Genomic DNA, 21,874 nt, shown 5'->3' with positions numbered 1-21,874 from the left:
GCTACAAAACCATCAATGGCCCCTGTGATCCAGCCACTCCCCAAGACCTCACCTCTCAATACTGGGGACCAAGCCTTCAACACCCTCGCCCTGGGGAAACATCCCAGACCCAGATGAGAACAGTGGCCTGAGGTGGCCACTCACCATTCTCATTTTAGAATGGTGATGCTGACAGTCTCTGGCCCAGGGTACTGCTGGGAAGATATAATAATAATAATGATAGTGACAGAACAATACAGAGACCCAAGGCTGCACAAGGCAGATTTAGCCCCTTTATATATATGCATGACTTTCCACTACAGTCCTCCCAATGACAGAACAAGTAAGGTATGCTTATTAGCCCCCTCACCGTGTTTGTGTGTGTGTGTGTGTGTGTGTGTGTTACTGGTGATTAAACCCAGAGGTATTCTACCTCTGAGCTACACTCCCAAGTTCTTTTTAGTTTTGCTTTGAAATAGGGGTCCCAAGAGGTTGCTGGGAGTCTTGCTAAGTTGCTGAGGCTATCTTGGAACCTACCATCCTCCTGTCTCACTCTCCCAAACAGTGGGATTACAGGCATGTGCCACCATGCCTGGCTTATTAGCCTCATTTCATGAACAAGCAAGGTCCAGAGATCGTTCACACAGGAAGAGAGACATCTGGCTTCATCACCACAGGATCAACCACCCACAGCCTACTTCCTGGAGCTACATATTTATATATATATATATATATATATATATATATATATATATATATATATATATATATATATTTATTTTTTTTTTTTTTAAAGCAGGGTCTCTTAAACCAGCGGGGCAGGCTTCGAACCTGTGCGATCCTCCTGTCTCCGCCTCCCAAGCGTGGGGATTATAAGTGTGCGCCACCACGCCCGTTTCTACATTTTCTCTTCTAAATAACAAAAAATGACATTTGTAAATTGTCTGACAGAGCACAACACAGGGTTAGGCTGAAATGATGACTAGTCCAAGCACATCCGCGGCCCATTCACCAGCCTATGGAGGTCATACAGATCCCTCCGCCTGCAGGACATTCTCCCTAAATGACTCCCGGCATGGCTCGTATGGCTCACCGGCCTCCCACACTTGCCCTTCATTGGAGGCCCTGCCTTGAACTCCCTTGAGGATGAGGCTTCCTCTTGCCATTGACGCTGGTGCTCTCCATGCCCGTACCCTGGCCCCAAGCCCCCTAGCACTATGAGTCAATGAGAGCTGGTAGAGAAGATTCGGGTTATTCAAGGGCCCGTGGTCTTAAGAAATGGAGGGGCTATCTCCTCAAAGCTCTTCACTGAGGGGCTCAGGGGCACAAAGGGCAGGAGAAGCGGGGCAGGAAGTTTACTGCTGGGCGGAGTCTTTGTCAAAGGACCTCCACCTCCTGGGTGAGCAACTGTATTCCTCTATATAGACAAATTACTTCTTTATGAGTTAAACCTCACTGCAGTTTATGGGTTTTATGTTGAAGTACAGTAGAACTAAGGCTTAACCATATCCAGGTTGGGCTTCTCTTTAGAATTCAGAACTCTGGGAAAGGGAGGGGACCACAAACCTTGCCAAAGGATTAGGGAAGGGCCGGAGGGCAAAGGGAGGGCGGCTTGGTGGACTCACCAAAGGAGCAGCCCTATTATACTTCGACTTATTTGAAAGATTATCTTTACTTTTGAATTCTTGCCAAGGAAACTGTCTTAACTCTCCATCTAGGTGGGAATTTGAACCTCATCAGGGATTTGCTAACACCTTCCTACCTTTGACCTGGGGTCTCAGCAGGTGGCTGTTCAGGGATTCCAGGTGTAGTTATGCTAGACCAACATGTCTATTGCTTCTGAGACGATTTACTCCTCAGAGGAAGGCACTGTAAATTTAGAAAGCCAATTTACTTCTCTTCTAACCAACAGGTCATAAGCCTCAAGAACAATGATATTTTTCAGTGGCTCAAGAAACAACGGGGAGAGAATTAAACAAGGGATTTCTAGGAAAATAAAAATGGTCCATATTTTAATTTTATGAAAATTGAAACCAATGACATTGTTTTCTACAGCTTTAAATTTATGAAGAGTAAGGTTTTAAGACAGCCTATATGAGGGACAGTGGTTCCTTAGTAATTCCCTGGCCCTTGTGGTAAAAATCTGGTTTAGCCAAACTTGGGCTTTTAAGGCCCTTTGTGTTAAAATGTAGTAGCACATGCCTGCAATCCCAGTACTTGGGAGACTGAGGCAGGTTCACAGCCAACCTCAGCAACTTTGTGAGACTTTTTTTCAAAATAAAAAATAAAATAGAGCTAGGGGTATAACCTAGAGGTAGAATGCCCTTGGGTTCAATCCCTAGTACCACAAAAAAAGAAAAGAAATGAAAAAAAGAGAATTTATTATTGAACACCAATATTTCTTCAAATTTCTAAAGGGTAGAATATTAAGAGAAGATGACAAAAAGGTAGATAACTCAGAAATACAAGGATATTCTATGTTAAAAAGTTTCTTCTTGAAATGAATATTATAGGGTGGGATCTCTCATCCAAGAGAAAAATTTCAAATGAAAAGCATAAATAGGGGAATATAAGAGGTTTATTCACAGCCGGGCGTGGTGGTGCACACTTGTAATCCCAGCATTTGGGAAGCTGAGACAGGAGGATCACAGTTACGGCCAGACTCAACTACTTGGGCCCTCCTCAACTCAGTGAGACGCTATTTCAAAACAAAGAATAAAAAATAGGGCTGGGGTTGTAGCCCAGAGCTAAAATGCCCCTGGATCCCTTCCCCAATACTGTAAAAAAAAAAAAAAAAAAAAAAAAAGGTTTATTCAGGGAAGTGGTGGTACAGTTTCAGAGAAGTCTGTGATAAGGAGTATGTTCCAGAGAAAGATGCATCTGGAACAGTCCATTTCCAGAAGTGGAAAACAGCGGCTTACTCTGGAAACTGCCCTCCTCATGCATTTGCATTTGGTGGAGGAAACATCTATTCTCAGTGTTTCTATCATGTTGCAAACTTTCCCTGGATCCCGGGGCAGGGAGGAGGCTCCATCTAAAATGGCCACTGCAGCCGGACCTGGAATCCCCTTGTCTCTTCTTTGAAGGGCCGGCTGGATCCTCTGACCCGTTCTTTTCCCTGCCCTGCTCATCTCTAACCTACTTACCTAGTATTCTGAGATAGTAGCAAATTCTATTATTGTAAATGCAAAATATTAAGGAACTCAACATTTCTTTTAAACTCCCTTGGAAAATGCATATAGGGACTATTTCTAAGACCTTTCAGAATTTAATTTTACACTAATGCCTAAAAAATTCACAGCCCTGCATCCCAACTGGGCAAAAAGGGTTGAGAACCAGCACTCAGCATAGGCTCAGGGATACCCTGAGCGCAAGAGGAGATTGGAAGTGTTGCCATCCAAACCCACCATGCGGGCCAGGAGGTGGCAGGCTCTGCCACTTGCAATTCTCCACAAATACTCAGTTGAATTGGCAGGAAAATAGGCTTTGTTCAAAGCCAGCTTTGACAGGAGATGGAGGAAAGTCTTACGTAGCAAATCATCATCTTTGGAGGGGTCAAACAGCTTTTCTAAGAGGCAGCACCCACGGACTAAGGCAGGAAATATACAGATGCAGAGACAGGTGGGCAGAGAACCTGATAGGCTCACTCAGCACCTGTCAAGAGGGGAGAGCCCTTCAGCCTTTGTTCTCAGTGTGACAGCTTTTGTTCTCAGAAAAGAAGTCAGAAGTTAAAATAATTAGGAGGCTGGGCATGGTGGCATAATGCTTCTAGTTCTAGCACTCGGGAGACTGAGACAGAAGGATTGTTGGTTTCAAGACCAGTCTCAGCAATTTAGCAAGACTCTCAACAACCTAGCAAGATTTTTTTTTTTTTCAAAGCAAAACCAGAAAGAAAAAAAAAAAAAAAGGCTGGGGCTGTAGCTCAGAGGTAGAATGCCTCTGGGTTCAATCCCCAACACCACAAGAAAAATAGAACAATACAAAACAACAGCAACAATAACAAAACAAAACAAAACTGGAGCTTAACTTTCAATCTGAGTCCTTAATTTCAGAGGGTCAACAGAAGGCTGTGCAGAGGTGGGCAGGAGGCTTAGACTGTGACCCTGAGAATGTCTGGGCCCAGCCCCCACCTTGCACCTGCCACCCAACAAAGAAAAACCCTCTGGAGCCTTTGCATGTTTGCTCCACCTACCTGGCTTCAGGGAAATGTCTGGTCTTTTGGTCAGTTGTTTGTGCAATTAGAATCAGATTTAGGGGTAGAATGACACAGCTAGAAACCTGGGGAGGAGACAGGAGATGGGGGAGGGGCTTGGGCTTAGAGGTCAAGGGTCAGCCCCCCGGGTGGGGGAGGGCAGGCCAGGAGGAGCCTGCTGCTACTAGCCCTTCAGACCCAGAACTGGAATCCGTCCACTTTGGCTTCTCAGTGTGGGGATCGTGGACCACCAACATCAGGACTCTGGGACTGAGCCCCAGGCTCCTGTGTTTAACTAGCATGACTGCTACAGCTGGAGAACAACTGGTTTAAGGAAATGCTGTTTAATATAGTGACACCTCACACGGCAGTTCATTAAACCCACTGCTTACCGGGCCGCTGGAGCAAATGACTTCACACTTAGTGGTTTTAAACAACACAGCTTTATTCTCTTACAGTTCCAGAGGCCACAAGTCAAATAGCAGCCTCACTGGGCTAAGGTCCAGGTGTCGGCTAGGCTGGTTCTCTGGAGGCTCTCGGGAGAGTCTGCTCCCTGGCTCTTTCCAGCTTCCAGAGGCTCCGAGTCCCCTGGGCTCATGACTCCTTCCCTTCTGTGTGTGTGTGTGTGTGTGTGTGTGTGTGTGTGTGTGTGTTTCCTGGGATTTAAGCTTAGGGCATTCTGCCTCCAAGCTATACCCCCAGCCCTACTTATTTTTTGTTTTTATTTGGAAACAGGTTCTCCCTAAGTTTCTGAGAACCTGACTAAGTTGCTGAGGCTGGCTCCAAACCTGGAATCCTCCTGCCTCAGCCTTCCAAGTAGTGGGATTACAGGCCTGCACTGCCATGTTGACTCCTTCCTCTAACTTTAAAGGTCAGCATCTTCAAATCCCTCACCGTCGCACTGGCTCCTTCCCCAACTCCTATTCTTTTGCTTTCTTCTTATTAGGGCCCCTATAAGTAATCTCAGAATATTTCCCATCTCAATATCTTTAACTTAATCACACCGGCAAAACCTCTTTTGCCATGAAAGCTAACATATTCACAGGTCCTGGGGATTAGGATGTGGGCATCGTTGGGAGGGTATTATTCCGTCTACTGTGGAGACAATAAAACAATATGTACTTTCATTGACTTGTATTCACATAACAGTGTTAAGGATGCAGGCGAAACATAAATGTGAGGAATACAGGGCATTTTTGGGGGGGAGGACAGGGATAGGAGAAAGGACTTTCTTCCCAAAGTCTATGTTTTATATTATTTTAAACTCTAAGCTCAACTTTTATGGACAAGTCAATGCTTTGTTTTTTGTTAGTTTGTATTTGAGTTCTCCCAATAAAGAGGAACTTGAGACTCCCATTCCTTTCTGCTTTTATAAATGAGTAGTAGATTGTGTCTACTAAAGTGCATGCCATTTTCTTAAGTGGGAGTAAATGAGAAACTTCTTTGTTCTAAACACATAAAAAAATGTCAAACACTTTCATAATAATGCTGATCATTAGTTCATTGTTGAACATTAAACCATAGCAGAATAGGGCAACTAAGATAGTGAAAACAGCCAGCTTTATAACAGGGAAATCAGTGTGCACAGTTAGAAGAACATTCATAAGCTATGTGTAGCACCAAAGACCCTCCCAACCTCCCAAGTTACACCCTACAAAGAGCTCTCCAGCTCTTCATCCTGTCTCACTGCTGGACCTCCAGTGGAGACCTCCATGCAGAGGCATCTCCAAGAACCATCGGCTCATGCTCTGATCCCCAATGGCCCGTGGCTACTGCTTTTCTATTCTCTATATTCAACACACTAGACAGCTGGTCACCCTGAACACCCAGGCCCCACATGCCAGCTGACTGGCTGTTCCTGGCATAGTGCAAACAAAGCTTCAAGTGTACGCATGCTCTCCATTTTCACTGCATGTATGTTTATTGTTTCAGCTGAGGTAATGGCCTTTTTCAGGGCCGCCTATTACTGTTATGCTGGGACTTTGCTTGAAGGACGGTTAGGGAGATAAATTAAGACATGGTCGCTGCCCTCAAGTAATAGTTGAGACTTCCAATGCTTAGAAATGCTCTCAGTGCCATAACAAAGGCATGGCTCAAGAGCTCAAGAAAGATGTATGTATGTAAGAGAAGCAATTCATGCTTCCTGGAGAGTCACAGATGGCATTAGAGAATGAGGGGTAAGTTGGGTTTTGTAAGATAGACAGGATTTTGCAAAGTAGACAAGGAATGGCAACGGAACCCAAGTCATGGGATGAGCACGAGGTGTTCAAGGACAGACAATCTGAACAGACAGCCTAGTGTGTCGATCTGGGGCCATCTCTTCCACATGAAAGAGGCGGACGCAGGCAGAAACAACAATGCAAACTCAGGGAAGGGCTTGCAGGCAGTAAGGCCTTTGGAAGTTATTTTACAGAAAAATAGGGATTTTCATGTGTGGCTAGATCAGATTTGTTAGGAACAAAACTTCATAGCAGTTGTGGGGCCCTTGTTGGATTTAGAAGACTTCATACCAATTTGGGAATCATCTGGAGAGGGTAATCCTGCCTGATCTCTCTTCTCCTATGTCCTAGGAAATTCATGTTACTGTGGATTGAACACAGGAACATTCTACTTCTAAGCTGTACTCCTAGTCCTTTTTACATTTTTTGTTTTGTTTTGAAACAGAGTCTCCTTAGGTTGCTGTGAGTCTAAGATTCTGAGGCTGGTCTTAAACCTGTAATTCTCCTGTCTTAGCCTCCCAAGCACTGGGATGACAGATGTACACCATACCTGTCCCTGAGAAATGTCAATGACTCTATTACACAGAATAGGTTCTCCAGTTCTCAATTTTGGGCCCAGCCAACATTTAAGCATAGAGTTCACTTCTTCTTTTTTTTTTTGGCAGGTCTCTGGGGATGGAACCCAGGGACATTGGACCTCTGAGCTACACCCTCTGCCCTATTTTTAGTCCTTATTTTGAAACAGAGTCTCACTAAGTTGCAGAGGGCCTCACTAAGTAGCTGAGGCTGTCTGAACCACCATCCTCCAGTCTCAGCCTCCCAAATGCTGGGATTATAAGTGTGCGCCACCACGCCCGGCTAGCATAGAGTTCACTTCTGTGTCAAATAACTATCAAAACATTTTTTTGAATAAAGGCAGCAATCTTGCTAAGAGAAGATTATTCTTTTACCAGTTGTTAAAATAATACAAATTATTCTCATCTTATCACATATGTATGTGAGTCATCTACAGTATCAACATTCTAAATATTTTCTATGTAATGGAAATTATTTTCAAAATATAATTATACCTGATAAACATATTATTCCTAAAATTATTTCAGCAATTCCATATCCAGAGTAAAATAACTACAAGACACTTTGTTAAGCTTGTTTTAAAAAAGATTTATTTGTTACAAAATGTTAAATACTAAAGCTAAAAACATATAAATTCAGGTCAGGCTATATTAAAATACACACATAACCTTCTTTGAAAAATTATTAAAGGTTGAATTAAACAGTTGCTATAAATAAAATAAAGTATCCTTTAAGGATATTTATGTCTAATTAACTATATCAGTATAGTGTGGTTTGTAAAATTACAGTTGAAAAATTCAGCTGTCTTGGAAACCATATTTATCCAATTCTTCAGTCTTCTGCTACTACCCAGTATGAAGCTACCATGCTGGTTTGGACAGGGGGAATTTCAGTTATGATACTGAAAATTCTCTATTACAAGCCTAGTTTCCTACAATATGAACATAGAGTAGCTAGAAGGTATACAAAGGTTACACAGGATGAAAACGTGGCCCGGAAAGAAAAGGCTTTTGTTCTACTATACATATATTCTCTAATTAAAATAAATGGTAAGTATGTTGAAGCAGAGAATACATGGAGCATACAATCCTCCAGAAATAACCTTTTAACTGAGGAAAAAAATCCCTCAAACCCAGCACTCATTTCTCCAAGACAGTATATATGTAGTAAAACACTTATTCTATTCTGCGTAGCTCTGGAGAATTGAAACATCTGACTGACTGAGTCACTCACACAAGTGGTAAGAAACTTTCATAAAGAAACTTACGTGCTCCATACCAAGGAGTGCCAGCTTCCAAACTCTACTCAGATGGGACAGGCTAAAAGAACTAGTTACAGTCTATTTAAATGTTAAGTAGTATTTTTGAGAACATACTTTATTTTGCAACTTATATTTTTCAATTTCCTAAAATTTTTAGAATTTCAAGTGCTGTAATTAATATAGGGGTGGGACTGTACTTATTAAGAACAAAAGGCTTATTTATCACTGTATTCTATAAGTTCATAAATACGAATAAATTTCCGGAAATCTGCTACAGTTTCTATTCTTTATAATGCTAAATTCTAGTCAAATGGAATTTGCCAAGAGTTGATCAACTCAAGTGATAAAAATACAAAACACATAAAATGCAATCCAGTATATTTCCTTGATATAGTCCAATTAAAATTGGGTTTCTTGGAATATCTAACAGAGAAATTTTATCGCTTTTCTCTGACAATGTCAGTACACATACTAGGGCTAACTGTAAGGAATCCTAATCTTATAGTATAAGACTGTTTAATCGAACCTTTCAAAAGTAGGAAAAATATGTATATTCTAAAGTCACCGGAAACTAAAATAAAGATATATTCTAATACTAAGTTACAGATGACAATAATGTTAACAATAAATAGTAATCTGATTTCCCACTTCCAGGCTTGTGAACATCTGATGTAATCGTTTCTATATACATGTGATAGGACAGACAACCAAGTTCTGTCCTCTGTCACAGAACCATTTTCTCTGCACAAAACAAGTCTTTGATTTATAGCCTTTCCTTTTAACTCACTGGGTAACCCTAAAGGACAAGATTCATGCTACTTCACATCAAATAACCTTGGGGTTTGTGGAAAGAATTCAAATAGTCTCCAGTCACTGATATCCACATCCTGATCTTAGCAAACACACTTACAAAAAAAGCTCTTCAGCCTTCATAGCAAATTCTCTAGGAAGACCTTTTCCTGATCTGTATAAATGTATATTAAAAATCAGGCAAGTTGGTCACTCTATGAAAAATCCTGATCCTACAAAATCATCATGAAAGCATATGTTCATCTGCGATGGAGCCAGAATTATGAGTGTTTTAAATCTAAGGAATATGGACTTCCGGGAAGATGGCGACCGAGAAAAGCGGGGCTTAAGAGCCCCGCTAACAACAAACCTCCATTACCACAAAATCAGCGCCTTTCATAGCCAGAAAACACCATCACCAGTGAAACAAAAAATCACCAGGCTCCAGAGAGAAAGCGGACTGAGAACAGAGCCACAGAGGAGATACACCGGCCTCGCGCCCGAGGACGCGGCAGACGCGGCAGCAGCGCCATACTGCTGGAGGAACCGGCGAATTCACAGGACGGCTACAGCAAGCCGAGGTGAGCCACTGCGGAACAGCTAGGCGGGATTTCTCCGCGCAGAGAGCATCTAAAGCTCCCAGTGGCCGAGCTCAGCACACGCTGCAGGGATTCAGAGTAGAAATCAAAATCAAGAAGAAAAACGCCAGCCCCATAGCCGAGGGCGTAGCAGCGGCGCCATATTGCTACCGGCGGCAGCAGAGGCGAATTCAGCGAGGCCAGTACAGCTACATCTGCGTACTCAAGAACAGTGAGTCAAATTGCGGGCCCCAGACGAGAAGTCCCAGTACTGTACTCCCTGGGACTTGACCCAGTGGGGGAGGGGCGGTGGCAGAGATATCACACCATAGGAGAACGTGCAACCTGGCACCCCCCACAGTCTAAAGCAGCCTCTATCGACTCTCTGGGTCGAAGACTCTGTGATAAAACCCAGTAAAGGAGTAGTGGGGTCCGAGATACTACTGACTCGAGATCCAGAACACCTTAAGGGAAGTCATAGTGACCCAAGGGAAGAACCCAGAGAAGGCACAAACTTCCAAAATCATGGGAAAGAGGAATAATACTGGAGCAATGAATGCCCACAACCCCACAACATCAGAACCCGATAAAACAGAAAATCAGAGATTTCTAGAAGATCAAATCAGGAAAATAACTGTAGAAATAATAGAGGTGCTTCGAAAAGAACTCAGAGAGAGCCAAAAAGAGATAAAGGATGCAATTAATGAAGTAAAGGCCTCAATTCAAAGCACAAACAACCGATTAGAACACATGGAGAACAGAATCTCACTCTTAGAAGATGAGCAATCCAAAAATGAACTCATAGTTTCTAATCTAGAAAAAAATATCCAACAGCAGGAATCTGATATTGAAGAAATATGGGCCCATTTTAAGAGAGCTAACCTAAGAATAATTGGAATAGAGGAGGGAAAAGAAAGTGAAACCAAAGGGATCAACAATCTCTTCAAAGAAGTAATAGCAGAAAATTTTCCAGACATAGAGCAAGAGGTTGATACAAAGGTCCAGGAAACTTATAGAACTCCCTTTAGACAGGATCGGAGAAGAGGATCTCCACGCCACATAATTGTCAAAATGACCAATGTGGAAGCCAAGCAGAGAATCTTAAAGGCAACAAAAACAAAGGGCCAAGTGACATTCAGAGGCAAACCAATTAGAATCAGTCCAGACTTCCCAAACCAAGTCATGAGAGCCAGAAGGGCTTGGAGTAACATATTCCCAATTTTGAAAGAAAACAACTTCCAGCCAAAAATTTCCTACCCAGCTAAACTTTCTATCAAATTAGATGGAAAAATAAGAAGCTTCCATGACAAACAGAAACTGAAGGAATTTATGTCTTCAAAACCAGCGCTACAGAAAATACTCAAAGAGATTAACTACAAAGAAGAAATAGGTAACACACACCAGAACCAGAGAAACAAGAGTTTCCATCCAACAGACAATTAAGATTGGTTATCTGTGGAGATTCATTATTTATGTTAGTCTGTTACCTATCTCTAAATGGTATTGTTTGCCTTTATTGTTGTTAATTTTTAGGATTTCTAGTTGGAATATTAATATACCTTCAGATATAGCAATTGGAAATATTTTATCCCATTCTATTAGTAACTGTTAACTCTGTTTACATTGTCTTTGGATATACAATTTTTTTTATTTTTTTATTTTTTAGGGAGTCTGTATACTCCTCTGTTGCCTGTGTCATTGAAATCATAACCAAGAAATCACTGTCAATTTCAATGTCGTGAGGTTTTATGACCCAGATTTTCTCCTAAAAGTTTATAGTCTTAAGATTTGTATTTAGGTCTATTATCTATTTTGAGTTAATATTTGTATATGGGATTAGGTAAGGGTCCAATTTTATTCTTTTCCATGTAATTATTATTTTAACAATATTTAGTTAAAAGATTATCATTTCCACCACCAAATGTTCGTGGAAACCTTGTCAAAAATAACTTGACAATATAGGGAAGAATTTAGCTCTAGGCTTTTATTTAACTCCAAGGGTTTATATATCTGCCTTTAGAATAGTACTACACTGTTTCAATTATTGTAGCTTTATATGGTTTGAAATCAGAAAATATATATCTTCTAGCTTTGTTCTTTTTCAAGATCATTTTGGGTACCTAGAGTCTATATTCCATATTAGGATAGATTTTTTTCTGAAAAATAAATATATAAATATATGATATTTTCACCTAAAAAATAGAAAAAAATATTCTCTGGTAAGAAAGAAAGCAAAAAGAAATATTGAAATGTTACATTGTCTTTGGATATACAATATTTTTTATTTTTTTAGGGAGTTTGTATACTCTTCTGTTGCCTGTGCCATTGAAATCATATCCAAGAAATCACTGCCAATTTCAATGTTGTGAGGTTTTATGACCCAGATTTTCTTCTAAAAGTGTATAGTCTTAACATTTATATTTAGGTCTTTTATCTATTTTGAGTTAATATTTGTATATGGGATTAGGTAAGGGTCCAATTTTATTCTTTTCCATGTAATTATTATTTTTCAACAATATTTAGTTAAAAGATTATTATTTCCACCACCAAATGTTCATGGAAACCTTGTCAAAAATAACTTGACAATATAGGGAAGAATTTAGCTCTAGGCTTTTATTTAACTCCAATGGTTTATATATCTGCCTTTAGAACAGTACTACACTGTTTCAATTATTGTAGCTTTATATGGTTTGAAATCAGAAAATATATATCTTCTAGCTTTGTTCTTTTTCAAGATCGTTTTGGGTATCTAGAGTCCATATTCCATATTAGGATAGATTTTTTTTCTGAAAATTAAATATATAAATATAGGATAGTTTCACCTAAAAAAAATAGAAAAGAAATATTCTCTGGTAAGAAAGAAAGCAAAAAGAAATATTGAAATGTTATCTTTAAGTCATCAAAAGCTTGGTATCAGACAAATGAAACTGTTATGTGAAATTATCATTTTTAATTTTGGATAAATTGCTATAATACTAGATGTCAACCACTAAGCCAAGCATGGGAAGGAGGGATGGGGAGGGAACGGGGTGGGGATCAGGTGGGGGCTGACTGGGCGATGTGTGCATGTATGTCTACAAAAATTTGTATCCCACTGTGATATATGAATACAGTGCACCAATAAAAATAAATAAATAAATTAAAAAAAAAATAAAAAAAAAAAAAAAAAAAAAAAAAAATAAATCTAAGACAACACAACACCTTCACCCTGGCCAGCGGAGGCTGCAGTGTGCCCCAAAGGTGAGAGCCCCCAAACCTTCCTTCCTCTACAAGGTGCCCTCTTTTCCCTTGATAGCAGAGCCTCTTTTCTTTCCAGAGAATGACGTTTGAGCAAGAAAATGAAGTGTTTCTCCCGTCAGAACATATCTATAATTTTTTTTCCCTTTTTGTGGGTCTGGGGATGGAACCCAGGGGCATTTGACCTCCGAGCTACACCCCCTGCCCTATTTTTTATTCTTTATTTTAAAACAGGGTCTCACTAAGTTACGGAGGGCCTCACTGAATAGCTGAGGCTGTCCGTGAACCATGATCCTCCTGTCTCAGCCTCCCAAATGCTGGGATTACGAGCGTGCGCCACCTCACCCGCGCTCGCATCTATCATTTCAAGGACACGGTGTAAAAGGAAAACAAAGAGACCCCCTTCAAGCATTATTAAGAATTTCACAACTGCAAGGGCAGAGAACTGAACCAAGTGCTAGGCCTTCCTTCTGAGTGTGAGACCCTGTGCTACTCCACGAAGCACCCTCACAAAGCCAGCCCTGTTCCAGTTTCCTGCCCAATCAGAATCCCAGGGAAAACACAACGTGATTCAGGTGAATTGTCCAGGTGAAAGACAGAACTTTCCCCATCATACTGATTCAAATGCTGTCACAACTTTGGAACCACGTGGCATTTCACTTTCAAAATCTCAGTCAGATTTTATCCCTAACATCTCAGGTTGGATGGATTAGTCGTCCCCTACATTTCTTACTATAGAAATAGTTACACTGGGTCTTTAAATGCCCCTTATTTCAACAGAGCAATTACTCAGACATGATGAAATTTCTATGGTAAGTCTATGTGTTTCTTTTTTTAATTCAACATTTCTTAACTAGAATTCTGAACATCACTAAAGCAATAGGGCATCTTAAAGGGAAAACACAGCTGTACAACAGCTTTATAATCTAGCATGAAGCTTCAGTTTTAGTCTGTGATTTATTCTGTTCCCTTTTAAGACAACAATAGTAGGTGTTGTTGTTTTTTCCAGAGAATAAATACATTAAACTCTATGGTGATTTTGTTGTAACACCCATACTGGTTTCAGTCATGAGAATTTCACTGGAACCTGGAGGTATCCCATTCTTCATAATAATAAAAAAGTGTATGTATATAAAAGCCCCAGCCTACATCACTAGGCAACGACATTTCCGGGAGTGGATGTACTTCCTGTATTCTGCAAGCTGCTTCAAGTACAGATTGGATGGCCATCTGTGCTTCTCAACAAAACTGCGTTCTTCCACTAAAATTTTAAGAAAAAAATGTTAATTAAATATAGTATTTTTTAATCAAGTTGCAATAATAATTACTGCTTTCGTATGTATTAGATGAGATCCAAACTCTGTAATTTACTCCTACCTTTTCCTCAAGCCTTCCAAAATAATTTAATACAATAATGGCTAAATCAGTCATCAGAATTTATTATGTGGTGTTCAATTATATACATCATGTTGTCCCACTGCTTCATCAAGTAATTTTTGGTTATTTTCCTTTTCTTTTTCAATAAACTTTTGTTTTTCCTGGAAGTAATAGGTTGATTTTTTTCCACTTAACTTTCTTTGTAGCTAATTTGACCTTCCCAACTCTGTAAAATTCTCCCGATTCCATTTCTCACCAGTTGCAGCCATCAGATGGCCTAGGTTTCCTGTGGTCACTGCTGCTCCCCCTGAGGCCCGCCTTCTCCCCACAGCCCTGCACCCTCTTGCTCTCTAGGCTAGCTCCATAGCTTTGTGCAAATCTCTTCCTGGTTCTTTATTTATTCCCTGACTTTGGTGAAGCATCACCTTTATTAGCTTCCTGAAAAGGGGGCATCTGAGAAATATATTTGAGATCTTGTTTGTGATGAAATGTCTCTAGTCTATCCTCACATGTGATTAATAACTTGGTTTGGTATAAAATTCTAGGTGGAAAGTGGAAGACAGTACTCCATTCCTCTCTAGTTTCCAAGGCTAGTAACTCCACTGTCATTCATTCAGATTCATAGTCCTTAGAAGTGAGCTTTTTTTTTTTTTTGGAGATACTGGGGATGAACTCTCAGGGGCATCCTACTTCTAAGCTACACACCCCTAGCTTTATTTTATTTTTTACTTTGAAACAGTCTTGCTTGGTTGATGAGAATCCTGCTAAGTGCTGAGGCTGGTTTCATAAATTTGAGATCCTCCTGTCTCAGCCTCCTCGATACTGGGATTACAGGTGTGTGCCACCACACTCAACTCTATTTGTGTTTTTGTTGTTGTTGTTTTGTTTTTCCTAGTACTAGGGATGGAACCCAGGGCATTCTACCTCTGAGCTACAGTCCCAGCCCTACTTTTTATTCTTTCTTTCTTCCTTTCTCTCTTTCTTTCTTTCTTTATTTATTTTTGCGGGTCTGGGGATAAAAACCAGGGGCATTCGACCTCCGAGCTACACCTCCTGCCCTGTTTTTTATTCTGAAATAGGGTCTCACTGAGTTGCAGAGGGCCTCACTAAGTAGCTGAAGCTGTCTGTGAACCGCGATCTTCCTGTCTTAGCCTCCCGAATGCTGGGATTACAAGCATGCGCCACCACGCCTGGCTTATTCTTTATTTTGAAACAGGGTCTCACTAAATTACAAAGAGCCTCACTAAGTAGCTGAGGCTAGCTGTGAACCTGTGATCCTCCTGTCTCAGTCTCCCAAGTGCTGGGATTACAAGTCTGTGCCACCACACTGGCTCTGTTTTTAAAGTCCTGGAAACTTAAACTTTTCTGTTTATATCTAGTATCCTTACATGTACAAATGATGTACCTTGTACATTCATTTAGCTGAGCACTAGCAAATCCTTTCAATTTGACTTGAGTCTTTCAGTACTGGGACAACCTCTTGTATTATTTCTTTGATAATTTCTTCCACATTTTTTTCTATGTGAACTTGTATTAGATAATGACCTTCTAGACTGAACTGCCAAAAAAAAAAAAAAAAAACCAAACTATTATCTGTTCCTTTATCTTTTTGTTCTACTTTATAAGAGATTTATTTTCATCCTTTAATTCTTTTATTTTAGCCAGGTGTGGTAGCACACCTTTGTAATCCCAGTATTTGGGAGGCTGAGACAGGAGGATCACGCAGGTTCAAAGCCAGCCTCAGCTACTTAGTGAAACTCTCAACAACTCAGTGAGCTCCTGTTTCCAAATAAAATATAAAATAGGTCTGGGAGTGCAGTCTGGAGGTAGAAAGCCCCTGAGTTCCATATCCAGTGCCACAAAAAAATAAAATAAAATAATTCTTTTATTTTTATATTTTTACTTTTTTGCTATCATTTTTAATTTCCAAGAACAACTTTTTGTGATTTTATTAATTGTGGTAAAATACACACAGCATAACATTTATAATCTTAACTAATGTTAAATGTACAGTTCAGTAATGTTAAGCACATTCACACTGTTATAGCATCCATCAATCTCCAGAACTTTTTTCAAAACTATAACTCTGTATCTATTAAATAACTCCTCTTTCCCCCTCTTCCACTCCTGGCAACCAACATACTACTTTCTGTATTTATAAATATTATTTATTTGTAAGTAATGTTCTTATCCTACTTTATAGATGCATATCTCTTATTCTTTGAGAAAACTGATTTTGGGGTTAAAATTTTATTTAGGTTTTACTTTGCTCCTGTGTTCATCTAAGCTCACTCTCTTCTATTTTTATTGTTTTGTTTTTGGTACCCACTGTTTTCTTTCTTGCTTGCTTGCTATCTTTCTTTCTAGTTCTACTTCTTATTTTTCCCTGTGTATGTATTTTAAAAATTTTTATTTATATGTGGAACATGTTGAAAATGGTACACATTTAGATTTAGACTCTGCTTGGTGGCCCCCCCACTCCCCACCGCAACAATGAGTGTCCAGGTTAACCATGATATACTCATACTTTTACACATATTCAGATGTAGCTCCTCCATTAATCAACCTCAGCCTTCTTCCTCTCTATCCTTCCATTCTAGCTTTGCTGAGGTTTCCCCTCCATTATCTGGAGTCCCTCTGGTGTATCCCCAGTGCTCCCTAGTTGGGGCATATTAGAGAAAACATATGTCTCTTCTCTTTCTGTGCTTGGCTGAACTCACTTAACATAATGTTCTCCAAGTCTTTTTATCTTCTTGCAAATGACATGATTTTGGTTTTTTTTTATAGCTGAGTAGAATTACATTGTGTGTCTTTCCCATAATTTTGTAATCCATTCCTGTTCATGGAGACCTAGGTTGGTTCCATATTATTACGAATTGTGCTGCTATGAACATGGGTATGCATATGTTGCTGTAGTTCTCTAATTTCAACTCCTTTGGAAAGATACCCAGTAGTATAACCGGATCATATGGTGGATCCATTCCCAGTTTTCAAAGGAATCTCCACACTGATCTCCATAGCGGCTGAACTAGTTTGCACTCCCACCAACAGTGTAAAAGAGTTCCTCTTCCCCCATATCCTCACCAGCATTTGTTCTGAGCTAGACTCTCAGCCCTTTTTATTTTGTTTTGAAACAGGGTCTTGCTATATTTCTTAGGCTGTCCTTGAACCTGTGATCCTCCTGGCTCAGCCTCCCAAGTACTGGGATTACAGGCATGTACCACCATGCCTGGCCAGGTAATTACTTTTTATGTCAGAGTTCCACGTATCTGTCAATCCTCAATGATTTTCTCATATTTAAGGGTGGGATATGGGGACGCTGTTTGAAAATCTTCAGGGTATGGGAAGGCTTGCTTACTGGTAGAAGACACCATCATACAACTGAGCAGATTACTCCTCCCAAGGGACCACACCTGTGCATCTTCTCCCTGAGGCTGGAGGATGCTTCCATTTCATGCACAGTAAAGGTGGGTCAGGGTGGCAAACACCTAACTGCCAGAACTCTAGAGCCCAGATAAGGATGGGGGCGGGAGCCTCACTATACAAGGGGCAACAAGTTCACAAACCCCACGCTTCAGTCCGCTCCTCACCACTGGGCTCAGCTGCACCCAGAGTTCATTATGCTGTAATTTCTTTGGTTTAATTTCTCCATCAGGGAACATCCTGTGTCCTGGGAAGGTGAGACAGCAGCTGCCTGATGGACGGGTGGGGCTTCAGCTCATTCCACTCTTCCCAAACCTCTTCTGGTTCTGAAACACCGGGTATGGCAACCATCCAAGGCTTTGAGGGTGCTGGTGGGTATCTATTCTATTTTCCCTTCTGTGTGCACTTAGGGTTTTTTTCTGCTAAGTCAGTTTCCACTTCTCTGTTTTATAATCTCATCTATTAGAATTTTTATAACATGGTCATACTCCAGGCTGTGGGGCTGTATAAAAAGAAAGGAGCTAGCTGGGTGTAGTGGCGCACACCTGTAACCCCAGTACTTGAAAAGCTGAGACTGAAGGATCACAGGTTCAAGGCCACTTAGTGAGACCCAAACCAATTTATCGAGGCCTTGGGAGAATCACTCAGAGGTAGAAGGCCCCTGGTTTCAATAACCAGTAACACACACACACACACACACACACACACACACACACACACGAGCTGGATGCTCAGGGAAAAGAATTCTTGGCAGCCAGTAAAAACAAGACAAATAGAAACTCCATCACATATAATATTTAACATAACACTCGTCTAAATTAAACTAACTATGAAAAAAATGAATCCATAGCCACCAAGGGTAACATATTTATTTGTAGCCATTGTTCTTTGTTGGCATATGAATACAGCAAATAACTAATGTTTAACGAGCCAATATTTAATTGAATTCTGAGGTATCCATGCCTGTCCTGACTTCAGATATTTTTCAAGTCTCTCTTCCTGATTTATAAACACCTCTAAACAACAACAAAAAAATTCCCAACCAAGAGAAATCAATTTGGAGGATTTCAATAATAATGTGAGTTGAGCATGGCAGTGCATGCCTGTATATTCCAGTAGTTGGGAGGCTGAGACAGTAGGATCATAGGTTTGAGGCCAGCCTCAGCAACTTGGTGAGCGCCTCAGCATTTTGGCGAGACTCCATTTCAAAACAAAAAATGAAAAGGACTATGGGTGTAGCTGGGAGGTGGAATTCCCCTGAGTTCAATCCCTAGTACCAAATGAATGAATGAATGAATGGTAAATAAATAAATAAATAAATGTGATAATTATTATAACTGACAACGGGCAATTCCACAAGGAAGCTATAATGAAATCATGACAAGACCCTTTTGAACGTCAAGTGACCGTGTGAAGAGGCCATCTACACTGACGGGGGTGCCTGTGGTCCCCTGAAGTGGAGAGGCCCCTTTCAGTGGGAAGCTGCTGCCCAGAAGTGCTACAGCCCTGTGGGAGGATGGGCCTCAAGTATCTACATCTTCTAACTTTACAAAACATGTCAGAAACTAGGAGTTTTAAAATCCCAACAACGACATCAGAATTTCTTTAAGTCTGGTCCAAATAAAATCCCTTGACACAGGACCCATAGATTGCCAGTTTGTAACTGCTGACTTAGACAACTGAATTTGCCCTTATTCAGAGGGGCTTCTGGCCTCTGCTGAAGAGGTCACACAGCACAGCAGGCTGCTGGACCCGCACCGGCACCGCGGGCTGAGGGCGCTCAGGTTGCCCTCCGGGTCCCAGGCACCCAGGACGGCGCTGCTGCAACCTGCTCCTCACCTGCTCAGACCGCACCCTGCAGCCAGCGGCTCACTGTGCCGGCTCGTTAACACATGCTTTATAGGCAATTGTGCAAGTAATAAAACAGAATGAAATTAATAACCTGAAGGATTATAGAGCATCTTTCTTCCCAGGCTGCAATAGCGCTCTACAATAGCACACCTCTGTGAGAAATATTAAATGGAAAATAATGTGATTATTCTTTTAAAAATGAAGGTGACCTAAGGTGGCGGTGGGGGGGGGCGCTATAAAACCAAATCGCGGTCCAATTAATGATTAGCTGAATTCTTAAAGAATAACTAGGTAAGAATGTGGCTAATGACAGCAGGCACAGGCACGTGCTGTCCTCATGAATGGACTGCTTCTCCCTCAGTGCACACAGTCAGCACGACCTGTTGTTTTGCTTTGATTTTACTTGTCAATCTACTGTCTCAAAGGCATGTATGCTGGTTACACACATGTGCCCCAGAGTGGCTGTGTGTTTCCTGGTTTGCATAACTACGTGTGCGTTGCTGAATGAAGCCAGGAGATTTTTTTTCACCTCTTTTACCAGCAGAATCTTTTTTGATAAGTAAAATTTTATGCAGAAGTCTAAAGTACAAAAGAGAGAAAGTGGAACTATTCTGCTTGAAGTAAGAAAGAAACAGTCGAAGAACTGGAGGTTTTAGCCTCTCCCTTTCCCTTATTCATTTCCTTTTCATTTCCTCACTAACGCCCTACTTTCTGCAGCCCACCTCGCGAGACCTTCACGTATCTCCACGGACATCTCTTTGTCCAAAGTCTGAAAGTACTTGACTAGGTATTCTTTCATCTCCTGTCTTTAGCTCAATTTTTTCTTGAGTCTATGCAAGGTAATAAACCACTATATCTAATTGATTAGTGTGATTGTCTACTCTGACAACTATTTTCTTTTTCTTCCCTCTTATGAAGTGCTAAGAATCTTACCTTTCAACTGCTTTTAATCTGTATAATTTAACTTAGAAATCAATTATGTATACTTTGATTAGCAAGTTTCATAACACTGATAAAAAATCATTATTTCAAGGTAATAAAAGGGCTCTTGGAGAGATATATTTAATATAGGTATCTATTACAATAAAATTATATATTCTAAAGATAATCAATAACTTCCTTTACAAAAAAATTTAGTGTCTATTGTTTAAAGTTTTACTTCTTACTTAGTAGTTAAAACTAACATCTCATTTATTGCAACCAAATACCACCTGAGGACACGTTTTATCACCTCTATTTCAGAAAAAAAAATATGCAAGCTATAAAATAACCATTAGAAAACTTCTTGTGTAACACAGGTCAACAGGTCAAGTTGCTTATGTAGCACAGGTGACTATAAAGTACTCTCCACTACCTCACTGCATAATTTAAAAGAAATGTATTATATTGGTACTCTTATTGTGTCAAACTATATATATGTATATATGTGTATATATTGTTTGTTTACAAATTATGTCTCAAATCTCAGAACAACGAATTGAAAGTTTTCTTTGCAAAGCATACATTGGTGCTCTACCTGAAAGATCCTGGAATTCAGGCTTTTGACTGAAGATGAGGTAGTTTGTGGCAATGAAATGAAGTAGCCAGGTAGAAAGGCAATCAGAGTGGTGGAACTGCAGGAAAAACAAAAGGGAAACAGCATTGTACACAGTGACCCCAATCACAACGGCGACCAGATGGAGACAGAGGTGGGGAGGAACTGTAGAGAGACCACAGCCATGGCCACCCGCCCACACATAACACAGCCTGCAGGCTAAGGCAACCACAAAAAAGCAAGGGGAATGTTAACAAATAAAAATAAAGTTACACCGTTCAGGGAGGAGGCCCATCGGCAGTGAGTGGCGGGCTACTGCTGCTTGACAGCGGCCAGTTGCCTTTAAGCAGAGGCATGGCTGCACCAGGGTGAGCAGAGACCACCTGAAGTTCTTTTGATTCTTTAGCCCAGGCCTCCCAGATGCTAGGCAAACCCTCCACCCGGAGCTACATTTCCCCTCCCCTCTTTTTTCATTTAAGCTTTTATTTTTAAATAAGGTCATGACTTTGGTTTAGTAGATTATGGTGGGAAATCTCCAAACAAGTTCATATGAAAAGCAAACCAAACAATCTAGGGGGAGAAAACATCATTAGCCCAACAGGTGTGGGCTTCCACGTGTAAATAGTTCTACGAGAAAGTGAAGTCCGGATGGTTGCTTTTGGTGGGTGTACGGTAACAAGGAACAGGATCCCTGCACACGCCTCCTCATTCTGAGTTCCATCAAGAGCAGACAGAGAGCCGGGCGTGGTGGCGCACGCTTGTAATCCCCGCACTTGGGAGGCAGAGACAGGAGGATCGCGCAGGTTCGAAGCTAGCTGCGCGCGCTGGCTTAGGAGACCCTGTTTCCAAATAAAAATG

The 21,874-nt window shown here is 40.8% G+C and overlaps 1 protein-coding gene across 1 annotated transcript in view; it reads right to left on the bottom strand.

Annotated features, from left to right (window-relative positions):
* Positions 1–13,976: 13,976 nt before the first annotated feature.
* Positions 13,977–21,874, bottom strand: part of RHOBTB3 (Rho related BTB domain containing 3) — a gene marked incomplete at both ends in the record, with an annotated part of 69,768 nt that continues 61,870 nt past the window's right edge. The window contains 2 exons of the mRNA XM_080707445.1: positions 13,977–14,092; positions 20,999–21,095. Coding sequence (XP_080563571.1) covers positions 13,977–14,092; positions 20,999–21,095 — 213 coding nt within the window. The remainder of the gene's footprint in view (positions 14,093–20,998; positions 21,096–21,874) is intronic.

This window comes from Muscardinus avellanarius (genome assembly GCF_963383645.1).
Source record: "Muscardinus avellanarius genome assembly, chromosome: 1".
NCBI classification, from domain to species: Eukaryota; Metazoa; Chordata; class Mammalia; order Rodentia; family Gliridae; genus Muscardinus; species Muscardinus avellanarius.
This window is presented reverse-complemented; position numbering and strand designations above follow the sequence as displayed.